The 19,602-nt window shown below is 37.3% G+C and overlaps 1 protein-coding gene across 1 annotated transcript in view; it reads left to right on the top strand.

Annotated features, from left to right (window-relative positions):
- The window catches only part of LOC150082462 (piezo-type mechanosensitive ion channel component-like), an 861,219-nt gene that overhangs the window by 406,478 nt on the left and 435,139 nt on the right, over nt 1-19,602 (top strand). The window contains 1 exon segment of the mRNA XM_090377768.1: nt 11,370-11,459. Within this exon segment, the coding sequence (XP_090233894.1) occupies nt 11,370-11,459 (90 nt within the window).

The following is a 19,602-nucleotide window of genomic DNA, read 5'->3' as shown; positions in this document are numbered from 1 at the left end:
TTAGCTTTTTTATTATATATTTTTAATGGTATCCTTAAACATGAGGTATTGAAAGCTATATTACTCTGGTAGCACATTTGGTGTGAAGGTTGAGAAAACATACATATGAAGGAAGTTTTTTCTCAAGGAAGTACAAGGGATAAATGATGTTTGATAAGCTTTAAGTTAAACTAACTGTGAATAGTTAGTTTAATTTTAATTATGGAAACATTTTACTTGAATGTGTGGAAAGACATTCCACATGTTGAACATCTGTTTAACAGTGTAGAACAGCATTTCCCAAACTGTTCTGCAGAACAGTTTGGGAAATTGATTAATAATTTTAATTAATAATTATTAATAATTAAAATAATTTTGATATCATATATTTGGATTTCAGAAAAGCTTTTGACACTGTTGCGCATGAAAGACTATTGTAAAAATTGGAGCGGAATGGTATTAAGGGTAAGTTGCTACAGTGGATAAAAGGAGGATGGTTAAGTGAGAGAAGACAGAGGGTGGTAATTAATGGGTGCTGTTATTAGTGGAGTCCCACAGGGTTCGGTGTTGGGTCCTCTGTTGTTTTGTATATTTATCAATGATATTGATGAAGGTATATCAGGCTTAGTGTTGAAGTTTGCAGATGATACAAATGTTGGCAAGGTTGTTAATGACAGTAATGGCATTGTGCTACTGCAACAGGATCTAGATAATTTGGGCAGATGAGCTAAGAAGTGGCAACTGAAGTTTAACCTTGATAAATGCAAAAATACTGCATATGGGTAGAAGTAACCCCAGAGAAACATACCAACTGTGAGGTACTACACTTAAGGTGGTAGAAAATGAAAAAGACCTGGGAGTAAAATTGTGCAGTCAGATATGAAGTTTTCTGAGCAATGCAGACAGGCTGCTAGGGCAGGTCATGGGGTTTTGTCAATGATATATAGGAATTTTGCCAGCAGGGAAAAGGAGATGATTGTCCCTCTGTATAAGGCAATAGTAGTAGTAGTAGTAGTGGCATGTGATGCAAGAAAGCTTTTTGGCTGATGCTGCATATGAGCTTATGCAGCATCAGCCAAAAAAAAAAAAAAAAATCACACCATTCCCTCCAAATGCCTGTCCAGTTCCTCCTTAAATTTATTCAACCTATCAACTTCCACAACGACAGATGGAAGTTTGTTCCAGCAATTAACCACCTGCTGGCTAAAGGAAAATTTCCGCACATCTATTCTACATCTGTCTTTTCTTAATTTGAATTTATGCCCCTTTAGATTCGTAATCTGAACAAGTGGAAGGATCCCATCAGAATTCAGCGTGCTCAACCCGTTCAAGGCCTTATGTACCTCAATCAGATCACTGTGCAGGTGCCTAGTCTCCAGCCACTGCAATTTGCAGAACTTAAGCCTCTCTTGGTAAGAGGATCCCTTCATTCCCCTCACCAATCTTGTTGCCCTTCTCTGTACACGCTCAAGTAAATCTACAACCTTCCTAAAATGAGGCCTCCAGACCTGTACGCAGTACTCAAGCCGTGGCCTGACCATTGCCTTATACAGAGGGATAATCACCTCCTTTTCCCTGCTAGCAAAATTCCTATATGTCATTGACAAAACCCCATGACCTGCCCTGGCAGCCTGTCTGCATTGCTCAGAAAACTTCATATCTGCCTGCACAATTACTCCCAGGTCTTTTTCATTTTCTACCACCTTAAGTGTAGTACCACACAGTTGGTATGTTTCTCTGGGGTTACTTCTACTCATATGTAGTACTTTGCATTTGTCAAGGTTAAACTTCAGTTGCCACTTCTTAGCCCATCTGCCCAAATTATCTAGATCCTGTTGCAGTAGCACACTGCCATTACTGTCATTAACAACCCTTCCAACCTTTGTATCATCTGCAAACTTCGACATTAAGCCCGATATACCTTCATCAATATCATTGATAAATATACAAAACAACAGTGGACCTAAGACCGAACCCTGTGGGACTCCACTAATAACATTAGTCCACTAAGGACAGCACCCATTGATTACCACCCTCTGTCTTCTCCCACTTAACCATCCTTTTATCCATTGTAGCAACTTACCCTTAATACCATTCTGCTCCAATTTGTACAATAGTCTTCCATGCGCAACAGTGTCAAAAGTTTTCCTGAAATCCAAATATATGATATCAAAATTATTTTTCGCATCCAGTTCCTTTGTAAGCACATCATAATATCCTATCAAATTTGTCAGACAAGACTTTCCCTTAACAAACCCATGCTGTGTCTGAATTATTGCTGCAGTCTTGTCTAGATGATCCTGCAATGCATCTTTAACCAGTGACTCCATTATTTTACCCGGAACAGAAGTTAAACTAACTGGTCTGTAATTACTCACTCAATGGTCAGGCTACACCTTGAGTACTGCATACAGGTCTCGAGGCCTTATTTTAGGAAGGATGTAGATTTGCTTGAGTGAACCACTAGAGAAGGGCAACAAGATTGGTGAGGGGAATGAAGGGATTCTCTTACAAAGAGAGGCTTAAGTTGTGCAGATTTCAGTGGCTGCAGACTAGGCACCTGTGCAGTGATTTGATTGAGGTGAATAAGGCCTTGAATGGGTTGAGCACGCTGAATTCTGATGCAATCCTTCCACTTCTTCAGATTACGAACCTAAGGGGGCATAAATTCAAATTAAGAAAAGACAGATATAGATTAGATGTGTGGAAATTTGCCTTTAGCCAGCGGGTGGTTAATTGCTGGAACAAACTTCCATCTGTCGTGGAAGTTGATAGGTTGAATAAATTTAAGGAGGAACTGGACAGGCATTTGGAAGGAATGGTGTGTGTTTTTTTTTTTTGGCTGATGCTGCATAAGCTCATACACTTGCTTTCTTGCATCACATGCCACTACTACTACACTAGTGTTCCATGAGATGTGAATAAGTGTTCCATGAAAAATCGTAATAATTAAAAAAATAATAAAAATAAAATAAAAAATAAATTTTGCATATTTGTAGCATACACCACTTTTGTATCATTATAATTTTTAACATTTTTTTTTTTTCCCTAACATTTTTTTTTTTTAATATACTGGCATAGACTAATAATCTAATTGACTGAGAGTCAATTAGATTATTAAGCCTCCTAGAGAGTTACCAATAGGTTCGGTCTGGTGTACTAACTAGCGGCTGGCCTGCGAACACCGTTTTTGAGCCGTTCTCTCGAAATGTAAGGAATATTGGATCACTCCACGACGTTCATCATAACCTCAAAAATCATCAATCATACTGCATTATGGAAGAGGCAGGGAAGGGTTGACTGGAACTTAGCTCTAGTGACTAAACATGGGTTCCACCACTTCAAGCCTCCAATAAGCAAAGTGGTGGTATTTCACCGGTTGATGAGAGTCATCTACCACCTAGTACTGCCTGGTAACATAGAGGGGCGGCGTTCCTCCATGTGGTGTGGGTGCCACACCTCGCCACCTGCTTACGCTGGTTCACACCTGGGTGGTCACCCACCACGTACTTGCGCATGGAGGTTATACCCAGGATTACTAACAGTCCCACCATCGTGAAGGTGCAAGCAGAGGATTTGGCTGTCACAGACCGTCCGGACTTCGCCGAAATTGGGTCCACTTGACTTGAGTGTCACCCGAATATCAGTTCCATCAGCGTTTTAGACTCCCAGGTAGCAAGTACAGCTTGTCTGGCATATCTGACAGAATGTCTGTGACAACCTCAAGGATCAAGAGGTTTAACTAAGAGAAGTTTAAGGGATAGTTGGAAGTGAAGTGGTGGTTAAATAGATGAAAGAATTTGAAAAACCTAATGAACTGAGGAAGCAAACAAAATACAAAAAATTATACGAAAAAAAAAAAAAATAATAATAAATAAAATAAATAATAATAATAATAATAATTTTAAATAACTGTATTCAGATATGGGAGGGCAATTTTAGCAAGAGGTCGAATCATCATCAGCCATTTTCAATCCATTGCAGGACGAAGGCCTCTCCAACAACTTTCCAGTTCCTTCTGTTTTGTGCAATGGCCATCCATTTACTACCCACAAACTCATGAATTTCATCTGTTCAAATCTGTTGTTGTCTTCCAGGTTTTCTTCTAGCTCCTCTTGGGTACAAGTCCATTATTTTCCTAGCCCATCTGTCATCATGTCTTTGAGCTATGTGTCCTGCCCAAGACCATTTTAGTTCTTTAGTTTTGAGAAGAATATCCTTTACTTCAGTTTGCTGCCTAATCCTTGTGTTTCTCTTCTTATCTAACAGTCTGATTCCCAATATAATTCATTCCATTCTTCACTGTGTAGTTCTAAGCTTCTCTTTCATTCTTTTGGTGAGTGCCCAAGTTTCACTTCCATAAGTCATGGTGGGGAGTATACATTGGTTCATTATTTTACGTTTCAGACAAATTGAGATATTGCTCCTCAGTATGTGACTATATTTCCTGAATGCTATCCATCCAAAATTTATTCTTCTCTTGACTTCCAGCCATTTATCATTATTACAGCTAATGACTTGTCCCAGATAAGTATATGACTCCACCTTTTCAATTACTTTATATCCCTTTCTGTGGCATACTTGTACATCATTACTTTTGTTTTAGTTATATTCATCTTTAATCCAAAAACCTTACTAACTCTGCATAACTGATTAAGATTTTCCTCTAATTCTTTGGGATCGTGGTTTATGACCACAATGTTATCTGCAAATCGTAAATGGTTTATGTACTCTCTGTTCACATTGACTCCTTTCTGCGACCAGTCTAATCTTCTGAAAGCTTCCTCAAGGGCAGCAGTAAACAGCTTCGGAGATATTGTCTCCCCTTGTCAAACTCTTTTCTCAATTTTAAATTTGCTACTGTCTTTGCCTAGTCTAATAAAGGAGGTAGTGTTCTCATATATTTTCTTCAAAATCATAATATATGGGGATATCTATGCCTTGTCATGCCCGAAACATTGCCTTAGCTGTATGGAGTCAAATGGCTTTTCATACTCCACAAATGCCAGGCATAATGGTGTTTTATATTAATTTGCTTTCTCCATTAGCTGTGACATTACTTGACGGTGATTCATAGTTGAGAATCCTGTCCTAAAGCCAGCTTGCTCTTTCGGTTGATTCTCATCAAGTATTCTTTCTAAACTTTCTTTCTTTCTTTCTGGTACTAATAACCCTTGTGAACAACTTGTAGATGTGGGATAACAAGCCAATTTGTCTATAATTTCCAATTTCTGATTTCTCTTTTTTCTTATGCAGCAAAACTGTGATTGCATTATTTCACTCCTTAGGCGTCACACCTTTTCTAATGCATTTTGTGAAGAGTCTTGCTAGTTTTTGTGCTACGTCTCTGTCACCCAATTTTAACAATCCTGCAGTAAGTTCATCTTCCCTTGGGGCTTTCTGATTCTTCATTTTCTTCAACGCATGTTCTACCTCATCAGGAAGAATTCTAGGTATGTAGTATGTGTTAATAATTTGCGATCCATCTTCCCTACTGCCGCATTCATTCACTCTTTCTTTGTATAACTCTCTATAGTAGTCTTCTGCCATTTGAATTATGCCTTCTCTGCTATTTATACGTACACCATCACTATTCTTTAGTTTCAGTATCATTTGTCTTTCTGTATTACTGCTCATGGCTGCTGATTTAAATCCTTTGTTTTCCCTTAATGCTTGTTCTACTTTTCTTGTGTTAAATTTTCTTATGTCCTCTCTGAGTCTCTTTCTAATGGCTTTGCATAACTCAGTATACTCAATTTTCTCCTTGTTAATGTTTTTCTTGCTCTTCATTTGTCGTCTTTGGTTCATCATGATAAGTGTTTCTTCACTAATTTTTTCTTCTTTGGATTTAATTTTACCTGTAGGTTTCTTGGGCTTTATCACTTTCTGAAAATTGTAATTTTCCTTGTTGATATCTGGGTCCTGAACAGTTTGCAGAAGCTCAAACTTGTTAAGTTCCAGTACATACTGCTTTTTCTCCTCTTCTGTTATCTCAAAGACCTTTATATTATTTACTAAAGTCAGTTTTTCCCTTTCTTTTCTTACATCTATATCAAGTGTGCATCTTACCACTCTGTGATCACTTCCAACATTTACCTTGTTCAGGGCAGTAACATCATTCATGTTATAACTTCTGTTAGTGAGAATGAAAACGATTTCATTAGTTGTTAATCTGTTTGGCCTCTTCTATGTCCACTTTCTGTTCCCCCTTTTCTTGGAAGAAGTGTTCATTACTGCCATTCCTCGAGATTCTGCAAATTCCACAAGTCTTTTGCCTCTTTCATTTCTTTCACCAATTCTAAAATTTCCTTTTTTCCCCACCTTTCTGCACTGTATTGTCTCTTTCCAACCTTAGCATTGAAGTCTCCCATAATGGTATAGTGTAGTGAGTTTTCTGTTCATCTAGAAGACTCAGTTTCGATGTACATTTCTTCTTTCTCTTCATCATCATGGCTTGATGTTGATGCATAAATCATTATAACCTTTAGCTTATACCTCTTTGAAATCCTGAGTAGTAGTAGTCTTGACACCCTTGGTGATGTACTTTTGAATTCCAAAATGGTGTTTTTTTATCTTTATGAACCAGAAAGCCAACTCCACCTTCACTCCTTTCACTGTTTCCATTGGTGTACAGCAGATTTCCACTTGATAAACTTATAAGTGGTTCATTTCTTGTTCTTGTTTCAGCCAAACGATGATATTGCAATTCACATTTTCTAGTTCCTTTTCCAGCTCTAATATCCTGTCTTCACCGATGAGCGATCTTTCGTTGTAACAGGTCAAGTTTAGTTTCCATGTATGGCAGCCTGGTTGTACCCAGAGATTCTTAACACACTCTGCTTCCATTCTGATTCTCTCGCTGCCGTAACAGGGGGAATGAAAACCACTGATGGCTATTTGTTTCATCTTACTGTCATGTGTGGAGGGTTTGGTCTTTTCCTCTTCACGCTGACCAGGCGTCTTGAAGAGAACTACTCTACACTTTCGTTGCCACCTAAGGGTGGCAACGAAACAGGGCTTACCATCAAGGTGTGCATGAGTGGATTTTAAGGAGGCAGGCCAACTGGATTTCTCCTGTATCTTCTGAAATAGAAAGATATTGTATCCATCAGTGTTTTAGACTGATTGTCTGATAACACACAAGAATGCCTGTTCCCCTCTAATCCCCAAGTGAATCAGGGGATGGCAAATATGCAAAATCTGAATATAGTAAATGAAAATATGATACGTAGCCAGGAAATTCATCAGGGGACTACTCCTGACTATGTATCAGACACTGCATTTCCAAACTTGTCTGTAGTATTAGAAAAAGGGGGAAGCAAATATGCGGCCTTTATCGTAGTACTAATAGACAAGGTAGGCCCTACGCAGTGTAAAAATTAAGTTAATAATGTTATTTAAAATAAATACAAATTTACAAAAGTGTAATGTGAAATATAATACAAATGTATGTGAAGTGTAATGCGAAATATAATACCAATGTATGTGAAGTGTAATGTGAAATATAATACAAATGTATGTGAAGTGTGGAAGGGATGAAAGGTAATTAAATTAATGTTTAAAATTAAAATTCAGATATAAAGCAGAGAAATTTGATCGAAAAAGTGTGGACAAGTGTCGGTATAGGGAATGGTAAAACTTTTGGGATGGGGAAGGGGAGCAAAAGATGGTCAAAATAAGGCGAAAATAGGATTGAGAATAGACGGAGCTTTTGTATCACCCTCGTAATACAAATTACCAGAAAGCTGGAATTGAAACTTTTGATATCACCAACCTGTTCACTTCCATTCCACTTAACCTACTGGTGTTTGTGCTAAAACAATTGTTCAACAAATACCATGAGAAACTTAATATTCACGAGAGTATTTGGAACAATCTTGTGAATCTTTGTATACTCAGTAACTTTATTTTTGATGGCAAGCTTGCATACAAACAAATAATTGGAGTTCCCATGACAAATTTCCAGCCTTGGCTCTAACCTACTTTTACACTACTGTGAGGAATTATTTTTTGCTTTCCAATATGTTGATGGCATCTTAGTTTTAAATTCCAACTTTGAACGCTTAGCTGCAGATATTTACCTCTCTGAAACTTAAACTCAACAAATAAAATGTTGATAATTGCACGACCAACTTCCTTGATCTGAAAATTACACTCTGCAATGATGCAGTTCTTCATCTTATTGACATTTATGACAAAAACTATTTTAACTTTGAGGTCATTTACCTCACAAATTGCAATCTAATATTTCCGATTAAAATTCACAAAAATACTCTTTGTATTCAAGCTATCAGATTAGCCAACACATGCAGCAATCATCCTTTTCAGCAAAGCAATAAAAGTTTTTTTTTTTTTATAACAAGCTTTTAAATAATAATATACCTCCTCCTTTCATCAAATACTGTTTCAGTATAGTTTCTTCTACAATTAAAAATAAATTCAATTTCGATTTACTTGGCACCTGTCCGTGTTAAAGGTATTGTACAGTTGTATATTATTTGGTGGGATTTCCAATACTTAGTTAGTAATCACTGTTCATGACTTCCATTTAAGGTTCTTTCTCAGAATGAGATTACTGTTGCTTTATTCTCTAAGTTTTTCGCATGTTTAGTTTGAATTCATCTTTTCAGAATCCTGTACATTTGGCTTTTTATTCCTGGACTTATTAAGTGTAGTATCTTCCCTGATAACAACTGCTAGGTTTGGCAATTTGCTTCTCTGATATTGGTCTCAGATCTACTGTCTGTATCATTTATGTATATCAGCCTTGCATCATTTAACCAGGCCTTTTATTTGGTGGAATAAATTTTATCAATGGATACAAAAATTCTTCTTGAAAGTTTTTAATTCTGTTTCCATCAAAGGTTTTTGCCTGCCGGATTTTTCTTCATGCTCTTCAATGGATTCACTAAACCTTCAATCAACCTCAGATGTAGCCAAACCGTACATTTCTCCTTTTACAGTGGTTTGTCATCTTGGAAATTTGGAGCCATGATATATAACCCTGTTCTCTGATCATCTAAATTTTAACAGAATTTTATCTCTGTAGATTAGAATTATTCTTTTTCTACTTTCTGTTTCACATGGTCCTTCACATATTGGTATGCCTGTGGCCTTTTGTCTCGTGTTTCATGTTTTTAGGCCATCTTTTCCACTTTTTTTTTTTTCAAACGATAGAGGTCATAACTATCTGTTTCTCTAAATTTATATAACTCGGTGACTTCATTGTTTCCCCCTTTTGCATCTTGGCTGTGCATGTCTTTCCTCCTCTACTGATTGACTCCAGGTAACTCCCACTTTTAGTTTTGGTTTTGATTTCCCTTCTTCTCTACAAGCCTAAGGTATTAACACCCATTTTTACTAATGCTTGTTTATACCAGAACCCTTTCTTTAAGGTTGGGCCTTACACACCCAGTAAGTTCAGTGTTTTTAATGACTTTTTCTACACTTTTTATCTTTATACTGTCTTTTTCTATTTTTTCCCGTTTGTAAAAATATTAGTGTAATACAAGGGTGATACGAATGCTCCATCTATCCTCAATCCTATTGCTATTTTCACCTTCTTTTCACCATCTTTTTCTCCCCTTCCCCACCTCAAGAATTTTACCAGTCCCTATACCATTTGATTGTCCACTGTTGAAGAGTTGACTACCCAGTACAACATGGGCTGACCCGGAACAATATCTGGCATGACCATGCGTCACACACTTGCACGTATGGGCTACCAGCTGACAACCCCTACGGCATCCTCTCCTAACCAAGGTACATCGCTGTAAAAGACTCACCTGGTGCAAAGAGCATGTAAGTTGGATGTTAGAAGACTGGAAGAAGGTGTGCTGGTCAGATGAGTCACGTTATTTACTCCACACCATGGGTGGTCATGTACGGATTTGGTGTGAACAACACATGGCTCTTGATCCATCATGCATAGTATCAAAAATGCAGGCCAGTGGAGGCAGTTATATGGTGTAGGGATATGTTTCACTGGCAGGAACTTGGACTTCTGCTGCATGCGGAATAATGTATCAGTGGTCTCTGCTATCGTCAACTGCTTGCTGACTGTGTACACCCTGCTATGTTACACTTTTTCTCGAATGGCGATGATTCCTTCCAAGATGACAGTGCGTCGTCGAGCCATGAGGAACTTGTGCAGGAATGGTTTGAGGAACACAGTTCTGACCCAGCACATCGATTATCCTCTGAACTAACTCGATATTAATCCCATAGAGCACTTGTGGTTCACTATGGAAAGGCATATCAGGCATCTGGACACATCAGTCACATCTGGATACATCAATCACCTCCATACCTTCATTGCTGACCACATTACACAGAGCCTGGTTGGCCATACCTCCCAAATGCTTCCGACATCTTGTTGAATCAATACCACGTCATATAGCTGTTGCTGAGGGCAAAAAAAAAAAAAAAAGGAGGACGTATGAAGTATTAAGTAGGTGGTTATAATTCAGTGATCACTCAGTGTATATATGCCCTCTTTTTTCATCCTTTGTCCTATCCTTCTTTAAATTAAGATCTTTCTCCCCTGAGTGAAAACAGATTTCAGCACATCTATCCTGATTTACATTTATATGCAAGTTGTTGGCTGATGCTTTATAAGCTTGCTTACTTGCATTATTTTTTGAATAAAAAATATATAATTTTTTTTATTCAACTCATTTAAAGCTTTAAACATTTTAAGATTTATTTTTAAAAAATGCTAATTTTGATTACCTGAATCAATTATTATAAGACTGTAGCTGTAATAAAAAAGAAAAAGCCCAGGCCTTTTGATAATAATTTAATGATTATTTCATTTTTAATGAATTTATAACTTAATTAAATTATTTACATTATAATACAATAATTTTATTTGTTTAAATTAACTAAATAAATTTAATAAGTGTGAATATTCCGTCATCGCTGGTAGAAATATGATGTTTATTACTTTATGATATTATTATTATTATTATTAGCTATATGGTGCAAGGAAGCCTGCTGCTTATGCTGCACCAACCAAAAAAAAAATCACAAGTTCCCCGAGAGAGAGAGAGAGAGAGAGAGAGAGAGAGAGAGAGAGAGAGAGAGAGAGAGAGAGAGAGAGAGAGTGTGTGTGTGTGTGAAAAGTCGAAGGGAATCGCCAAGCAAGAGAGAAGAATGATGATATCCAGCTCAGGACTCTGAGTGTACAAAGCCCATACTCACCAAATGTTGAGCCCCTGGGAGTGATTTTAAACTTGATAACCAATTTCTATTTAAGTTGGAATTTTAGAGTGAATTTGGAAGGTTGAAATAAATTTAATGCATTTCTTTAAGAAGACAATGTTCATATGTGTTTTTTTTTTTTTTTTTTTAAGTTTATAACCCTGTTTTTTTTTTTTCTTTCTCTCTAGCTTATCCATGGGACAGTGTTCCAGCTAATATTAAGCAGTGGCTTTTTCTTTCCGATTTCATTCATTCTCCCGATGCCAGAAAATTAGTTGGTAAGTTTATTAACACAATTTATATATATCATATTTAGTCATGTCATTAATAAATAAATAAACGAAAGTAATTTTATTCCAGAAAAAATGTTTGGTTGATGGTTTTTATTTATTTTTTCATTACATTTATCCATCAGCGAGATGGGACTATTTATAACTACTCTGTGGTTGTGTTTTCTAGAAACTCCTGCAGAAATCTTTATTGATCAGGCTGTTGTATCTTAACAGTCTGGAGGTAATTTGCCATTGATTACTTGTTATGCAGTATTGACAAATTCAGTTAAAAAAATTTTTTTTCCCTTCTATTACACATTTTACTATAAACAAATAAATATAATCATTCCACATATATTAATATTCCTAAAACCTATTATATCTAATAAAAATAATTTTATTATATATCTGCTTGAGCTGCCTATCTGTGAAACACTGATTCTGTGAGCAAGTAGAATCATGTGCACAAATTTCTGTAGATTGTAACAATATAATTCAATTAAATTGAAAACCTTGCAGATAAAAAGTACTCTGTCATTAATATCCAGACACCCTTCCATTGATAGTTGGTCACATCATACCCAAGCACTACATGTCAGAGAACTATAAATATGCGTGTAGGCCTTCAAGGAGTAGTGCGATTGTGAATGTAAGGTACAGTGATCAGTGGTGTTAACAGACTTTCAGTGGGGAACGATAATACTGTGCCACATAAGCATTTTTTCTGTATGTGACATTTCAGTGGCACTGAAAACTTATATTGGCAGTTGATAAAAATGCACCATTAAAACTAAATCAAATCAAAATTGGTGCTGAAACTGTAACAAAATCATCCAGAAAATCTCAGAAGCTGTGAAAAGTGACAAGAGAGCTTCACATCTGCTTGGAACACAGGATGGTGTTATTGCATCACACATGTCAGCCCCAGTACAGTGCACAATGCTGCATGATATGGGTTATCACAGTTGTGTAGCAGTTCATAAGTGACTAATTACCTTGATTAATGCCAGACACCTCCTAGCCTGGAAGCTCTGCCATTATTGGACCATAGACTAATGGAAATCTGTGCTTTGGAGTGAGTCATAATACATAATCTAATGGTTGTACCTGTGTTTCAGATGTTTGGAGAAAGTTATCTCCTGGAATGTATGGGTACATTTTGGCTTGTTACCCTTGTACCTTAAAGCCCATTAAAAAAAAACTATGAATGCTGAGGTCTAATAGACGTCTGGACAATAATTTGTTACTGAAGTTGTGTGCTAGCATGCAAAATACTGCTCATGTTATGACAAACTGGTTTGAGAATGTGTTAAAGTTGGACTGGCCAGCCTAGAGCTCTGACCTTAACCCTATGGAGAACCTCCAGGATGAATTGAATCATCGGGTGTATACGATGAGAGAGGTGCCCAAAAAACAGAGTTGAATTGTCTTTGAAGGCCTGGCAGAAAATATGGGAAGAAATTTACAAAAAACAAACAAAAAAAAAAAAAAAAAAAAAAACAACTGGTAGCGAGTATGGAAAACTGGTATGGAAACTAGAAGCTGTCATAAAGGCTAAAGATTTCAGCACAACATTATTAGTTTTACTGTAAATAAAGGTTATTTTTAGATAATGCAGGTGTTTGGATATTAATGATAGGGCAATGTACATGATACAATAGACACCCTGATTAATACAGTAGATGACACAAAGATAGAATGAATTGTAAATTAAAAAAACAAAATCCCAAAAAATGTGTTGAAATAGTTGATTTCATTTATGTTTGTATTTACTGTATTTGACAAAAATTATATGGTCATATAATTTTAATTACGCATAATAATAATATTTTTTGACTAATAGTACACTAACTTATTGATAAAATACTTGGTATAACAATTTGTGATTTATGATTGCCAAACACTATTTCAAAAAATTATGAATTGTTAGTAGAAAATCATGCATGGTTCACTTTACTCCCTTTACTGTGAAAGTTATTAATATTTCAAATGTAATATAGTTTCGTTTTATGTAACCACTTAAAAGTTTGAGTACAAAGAGTCCAGTTATTTTTAAAGAGAATAATTGTGCTTATTGATCTGCATACATAATTCTATTCATACAATTCCTACATTGAAAGTGACATGCCACCATTCACAAAAACATCAGATAACACCATACTAAAAAAAAAAAAAAAAAGGCCACGCTGTCAGATTTTCTCCATGTGCTTTACAGTTGGGATGGAGCAGTTCCTTTCAAAATGTCCTCTGGACTAGAAGCACATCAAAATTCTTCAATCTGATAAGAACAGCATATATTGAAATTATTTTTTCTGATGGATTGTTTTCTATTTGTTTTACCTATTATCTGCAAAACTGAGTAATAAAGATTTATAGTGTGGCAACTTGTGTCTAGTACAGTACATGCATGAACTGCCTGCTGCTATACATTCCCAGGCTTCTTGAAAAATTCTGTGCATCATAGAGAACTGTTAAAACATTTGACCATCAGTCTCCACAACAGAGTCTTCAGAATGTTATCTCTGAAACCTGTTGCATGCCAAGTTCTGTCATACAGCATTATCTTTCTGGTCCTAGTTAAAATTTACTGAACTTCCCTGTACTGGGCATGTTGAATGTAAATGATGCCTCTACCTTCTGTGGCCTCTATTGTACTGTATTGTTCCTCTACAATATATTCATGCTAGTGCCAAAATACCTTTGATAATAGTGTCATTTACTTACTGAAACATATTTTTTATTCTAAAACATTGTATTAAACAGCATCGAAAAATTCAAGTTATATTATAAATACTGTAAATAAAATCTGAGAAGGTAAAATTAAGAAGGTGTACATATTTACTACAACCTGAATATATATACATTCAGCCAATATGGTTCAGATTAGTAAAGTTATCAATTATGTGTGTTTAAATCCATGTAATATCACAAAATGTGGTAATAATCTTGTAAATTCTTTTCACTCTATGTAGCTGTCTTGGAGTGTAAACAGAGAAAAAGTGCATTTGTTTATACTACAATATTGTATAATCTTCCAACCTGTGCCATATTCATGAATTTGGTTTAAAAATTAACACAAAAAAATAATAATAATAAAATAAATAAATAATAAAAAAGACAAGCTATTTATTTGGCAAACCTATTAAGCAGATCTATAAAGAAGTAACTAGAATGCAGTTGAAAGATTTCAATAATGACTGCTCAAATTCACTCTGTATAGAGTGAATGAATATTCTGTCACCAGCACAGTTTGATGACAGTTAAGAGCTCTAAAGTATAGGTTTGTGCCTTGGTGCTGATTGTTATGATCCAAATCTGCAATGGTTACAAAAACTGGGCTGTTTATTTTCATTTTCGTCCTGTGTTGGTCAGTATCATTATAATTTTAGGTATGGGTAATTCACTGATTGATGCTTCTGTAGCTGAGTGGTCAGGAGCAGTAGCAGTAGCACATGCTCTTTGAGTAGACTGGGTTTCAAGCCCCTGACTGCAAGGATTTCTTTACTTATATAAACTCTAAAAGGAAGGGGACGAATCTGATTGGTCCACTTGACATCGATGGTTCGACTGTTGATGATCCTGCTCAGATAGCAAACAAACTGAATGAGTATTTTGCATCTACATTCACATGTGAGGAATTATTAAGGTTTGAAAATGGCAGAAGGTTATCAAATTGTAGCAAGGTGCTTAATGATCTTGTAATAACTGAGAGCAAAGTGGAAGAGAAATTGTTGAAGTTAAACGTAAGAAAAGCACCTGGGGTGGATGGGATCTATCCAGTTATATTAAAGGAGGCGGCAAGGCAACTAAGCAAACCCTTAGCCATAATTATGAGAGCATCCTTGGACTCAGGGGAGGTTCCCACGGACTGGAGATGTGCAAATGTATCCCCAATTCACAAAGGGGGATCGAAGGGTGACACGAGTAATTACAGACCAGTTAGTTTAACTTCTGTTCCGGGTAAAATAATGGAGTCGCTGGTTAAAGATGCATTGCAGGATCATCTAGACAAGACTGCAGCAATAATTCAGACACAGCATGGGTTTGTTAAGGGAAAGTCTTGTCTGACAAATTTGATAGGATATTATGATGTGGTTACAAAGGAACTGGATGCATAAAACAATTTTGATATCATATATTTGGATTTCAGGAAAGCTTTTGACACTGTTGCGCATGGAAGACTATTGTACAAATTGGAGCAGAATGGTATTAAGGGTAAGTTGCTACAATGGATAAAAGGATGGTTAAGTGCGAGAAGACAGAGGGTGGTAATGAATGGGTCCTGCTCTTCTTGGACTAATGTTATTAGTGGAGTCCCACAGGGTTCGGTCTTAGGTCCACTGTTGTTTTGTATATTTATCAATGATATTGATGAAGGTATATCAGCCTTAATGTCGAAGTTTGCAGATGATACAAAGGTTGGCAGGGTTGTTAATGACAGTAATGGCAGTCTGCTACTGCAACAGGATCTAGATAATTTGGGCAGTGGGCTAAGAAGTGGCAACTGAAGTTTAACCTTGACAAATGAAAAGTACTGCATATGGGTAGAAATAACCCCAGAGAAACGTACCAACTGTGTGGTACTACACTTAATGTGGTAAAAAATGAAAAAGACCTGGGAGTAATTATGCAGTCAGATATGAAGTTCTCTGAGCAGTGCAGACAGGCTGCCAGGGCAGGTCATGGGGTTTTGTCAATGATATATAGGAATTTTGCTAGCAGGGAAAAGGAGGTGATTATCCCTCTGTATAAGGCAATGGTCAGGCCACGCCTTGAGTACTGCGTACAGGTCTGGAGACCTCATTTTAGGAAGGATGTAGATTTACTTGAGCGTGTACAGAGAAGGGCAACATGATTGGTGAGGGGAATGAAGGGATCCTCTTATCAAGAGAGGCTTAAGTTCTGCAAATTGCAGTGCTGGAGACTAGGCACCTGCGAGGTGATCTGATTGAAGTGTATAAGGCCTTGAATGGATTGAGCACGCTGAATTCTGATGGGATCCTTCCACTTGTTCAGATTACGAACCTAAGGGGGCATAAATTCAAATTAAGAAAAGACAGATGTAGAATAGATGTGCGGAAATTTGCCTTTAGCCAGCGGGTGGTTAATTGCTGGAACAAACTTCCATCTGTCGTTGTGGAAGTTGATAGCTTGAATAAATTTAAGGAGGAACTGGACAGGCATTTGGAGAGAATGGTGTGATTTTTTTTTTTTTGGCTGATGCTGCATAAGCTCATACATTTGCTTTCTTGCATCACATGCCACTACTACTACTACTACTATTTCCCTCAGCATGAATTGTTGAGTAGGCTTCCATCCTGGAGTGGCTTGATAATAAGAACAGGTTGATAAAGAACGACGAGGGGAGAAAGCGAGTCACTCCCGAGAACTTAGAGTGGGAGCCAGACGTGTTCAAAGCCGCTAAGTGGATTTTCTTATTTATTGATTTGAAATTATTGTTTTTCTAAAACTTTTGATTTAAATTAGTGTAGTAGTATAGCATTATTTTGTGATTTTCTGATTAATCTGGTGTATTTAGTGATTAATCTGGTGTATTCTTTACTCGGCCTTGTAATTGCATAAAAGTATCGGTAAGGGTGTCAAATCCACGTGTTACAGCAGTTGCAGTTACAAGTTGCAACTCCGCTGAACGAGAAGTTTTTTAGCCATATTTAGCCACTTTATTGACCAATTGTTACACAAATTATTTGCTATAAGTAGATTATAGACATAGTCAGGATCGTTAGTTTATTCTGAATTGAGACAGTGAGTTTTGGAAGTTAGTTAATACTTAAGTGTCCATAGATTTACCGTTCATAACTTGCCACCTTTGTTAAACGATACAATGTATATCCCGAACTGGATAGCGATAGTATATATTATAATATTGTCAATTAATCAGTAAAATCTATTAATTTTGTTAAACTTCATTGTCAATTAAATTGTACTTTAACTAAATACATATAACGACTTAGATTACAAACGTAACATAATTAATTAATACATAACTTGATACGGAAGTTATATAAAGGGAACTCGTAGATAATACTTGATACTGAAAAATATATATAGCGTTATAACTGTGTTGGGATACAAGTTTAGGGTTATAATTTTGTACTGAAATTGAAATTTTATTGAAATTAAATCGAAATCATGACTCAGACCAGAGCAGCAAAGCAAGAGGCTCAAGCTAATGGGAGTGCTGTGGCTCAGAGGAGAATTGAGGGGGGCAAGTTTCCCTCTGAATCAAAGCCTTTTAAAATGCACTGCTTGCATAATCGGGTACAGGACATGATATTGCCATGGGGGATGTCTATGTGTGTGTGTGTGTGTGTGTGTGTGTGTGTGTGTGTGTGTGCGCGCGCGATGCAAGGAGTATAACGAAATCGGGCAACAACTCAGCGTTGTTATGGACCTATATAAGAGCTTGAAGGACAGGGTGAATGCCCTCGAAGGATCTAAATTGAGGGGCCCATCAACGCCAGAGCTTGCACTTGGTCATTACGCAACACAGTGGCAACCCCCAAGGCAGAATGCGCTGGTCAAACTGAAACTAGTAGTTGTTGGTGACTCTATTGTCAGGGAAACAGGGAACATGCTTTGTAAAAAGGATGGGTGGAACAGGACAAAGGTCCTCTTCAACGTCATTAACCTCTGCCAGGGGCAAAGGTTAATGACGTTGAAGAGCGGATATCATCTTTTAAGGGCACAAAAGGTGATGTAGTTGTACACGTTGGCACTAATGATATTAAGAGTAGTAGAACGGCAGAATTACTTAACAAGTACAGGTCACTGTTGAAAAAAAGCCATGAATTAGGGTTGAATTTGAAAGTGTCTGCAGTTCTGCCCAGACACGATAGTAGGGAGTATATGATGAGAGCCTTGTCAATCAATTCGGCCCTAGAAAGATTGTGCAAGGCTCAAGGCGTAGAATTTTTTTCAGCCTGGTTTGTATTTGGATGGGATACACTTTAGCATTAGTAGAGGCATTTGATGCAAGAAAGCAAGCTTATGCAGCATCAGCCAAAAAAAACCCACTCCCATTTCACCCCTCCGTTCGTTCGGAATACCTGTCCAGCTGAGCCTTAAATTTACTTAGGCTATCAACTTCCACAACAAGGGATGGAAGTCTGTTCCACCAACCAACTACCCGCTGGCTAAAGGCAAATTTCCGCACGTCTATCCTACATCTGTCTTTCCTCAATTTGAATTTATGCCCTCTCAGGTGATTATTCTCAGCAAGAGGAAGAATCCCATCAGCAATGAGCATGCTCAAACCATTCAAGGCTTTATACACCCCTATCAGATCACCTCGCTGATGCCCAGTCTCCAGACACTGTAATTTGCAAAACTTAAGCCTTTCTTCGTAAGAGCACCCCTTTGTTCCATTCCCTAATCTTGTTGCCCTAATCACTAAGCTCGTTCCAGCAGCTCTGCATTCTCCTTGAAATGAGGATTCCAGATCTGTATACAGTAGTCAAGGTGTGGCCTGACCATTGCCTTATACAAGGGAATAATCACCTCCTTATCCCTGCTAGAAAAATTCCTGTATATCATTAACAATATGCCGACCGGGCTAGCCGAGTGGGTAAAGCACCTGCCCGGCAACCCAAAGGTCGCGGGTTCGATTCCCGCCTCGGGCTTGGATCAAAGTACTGCAAAAACCTTGGGAGGTGCAATGTGGCCACAGAAGCCGATGTGCCAACAACTACCAAATCATTAACAATACACCATGAGCTACTCTTGGCGCCTATCTGCACTGCTCAGAGAACTTCATATCTGCCTGCACAATTACCCCCAGGTCCTTTTCATTCTCTACCACTGTTAGTGTAGTACCACACAGCTGATACGTTGCTCTGGGGTTGCTGTTTTCCATATGTAGTACTTTACATTTGTCAATGTTAAACTTCATTTGCCACCTCTCAGCCCATCTGCTCAACCTTTCCAGATCCTGTTTCAGTAGTGTCCTTGACAACCCTGTCAACCTTTGTATTGTCTGCAAACTTGGACATTAAGCTTGATATACCATCATCAGTATCATTTATAAATACAGAAAACAATAATGGACCTAACACTGAACCCTGAGGAACTCCACTAATAACATTAGTCCACGATGAGTGGTGTCCATTGATTACTACTCTCTGTCTTC

The sequence above is a fragment of the Mastigoproctus giganteus genome, chromosome 7, assembly GCF_048544385.1.
Source record: "Mastigoproctus giganteus isolate SK-2022 chromosome 7, ASM4854438v1, whole genome shotgun sequence".
NCBI lineage: Eukaryota > Metazoa > Arthropoda > Arachnida > Uropygi > Thelyphonidae > Mastigoproctus > Mastigoproctus giganteus.
This window is presented reverse-complemented; position numbering and strand designations above follow the sequence as displayed.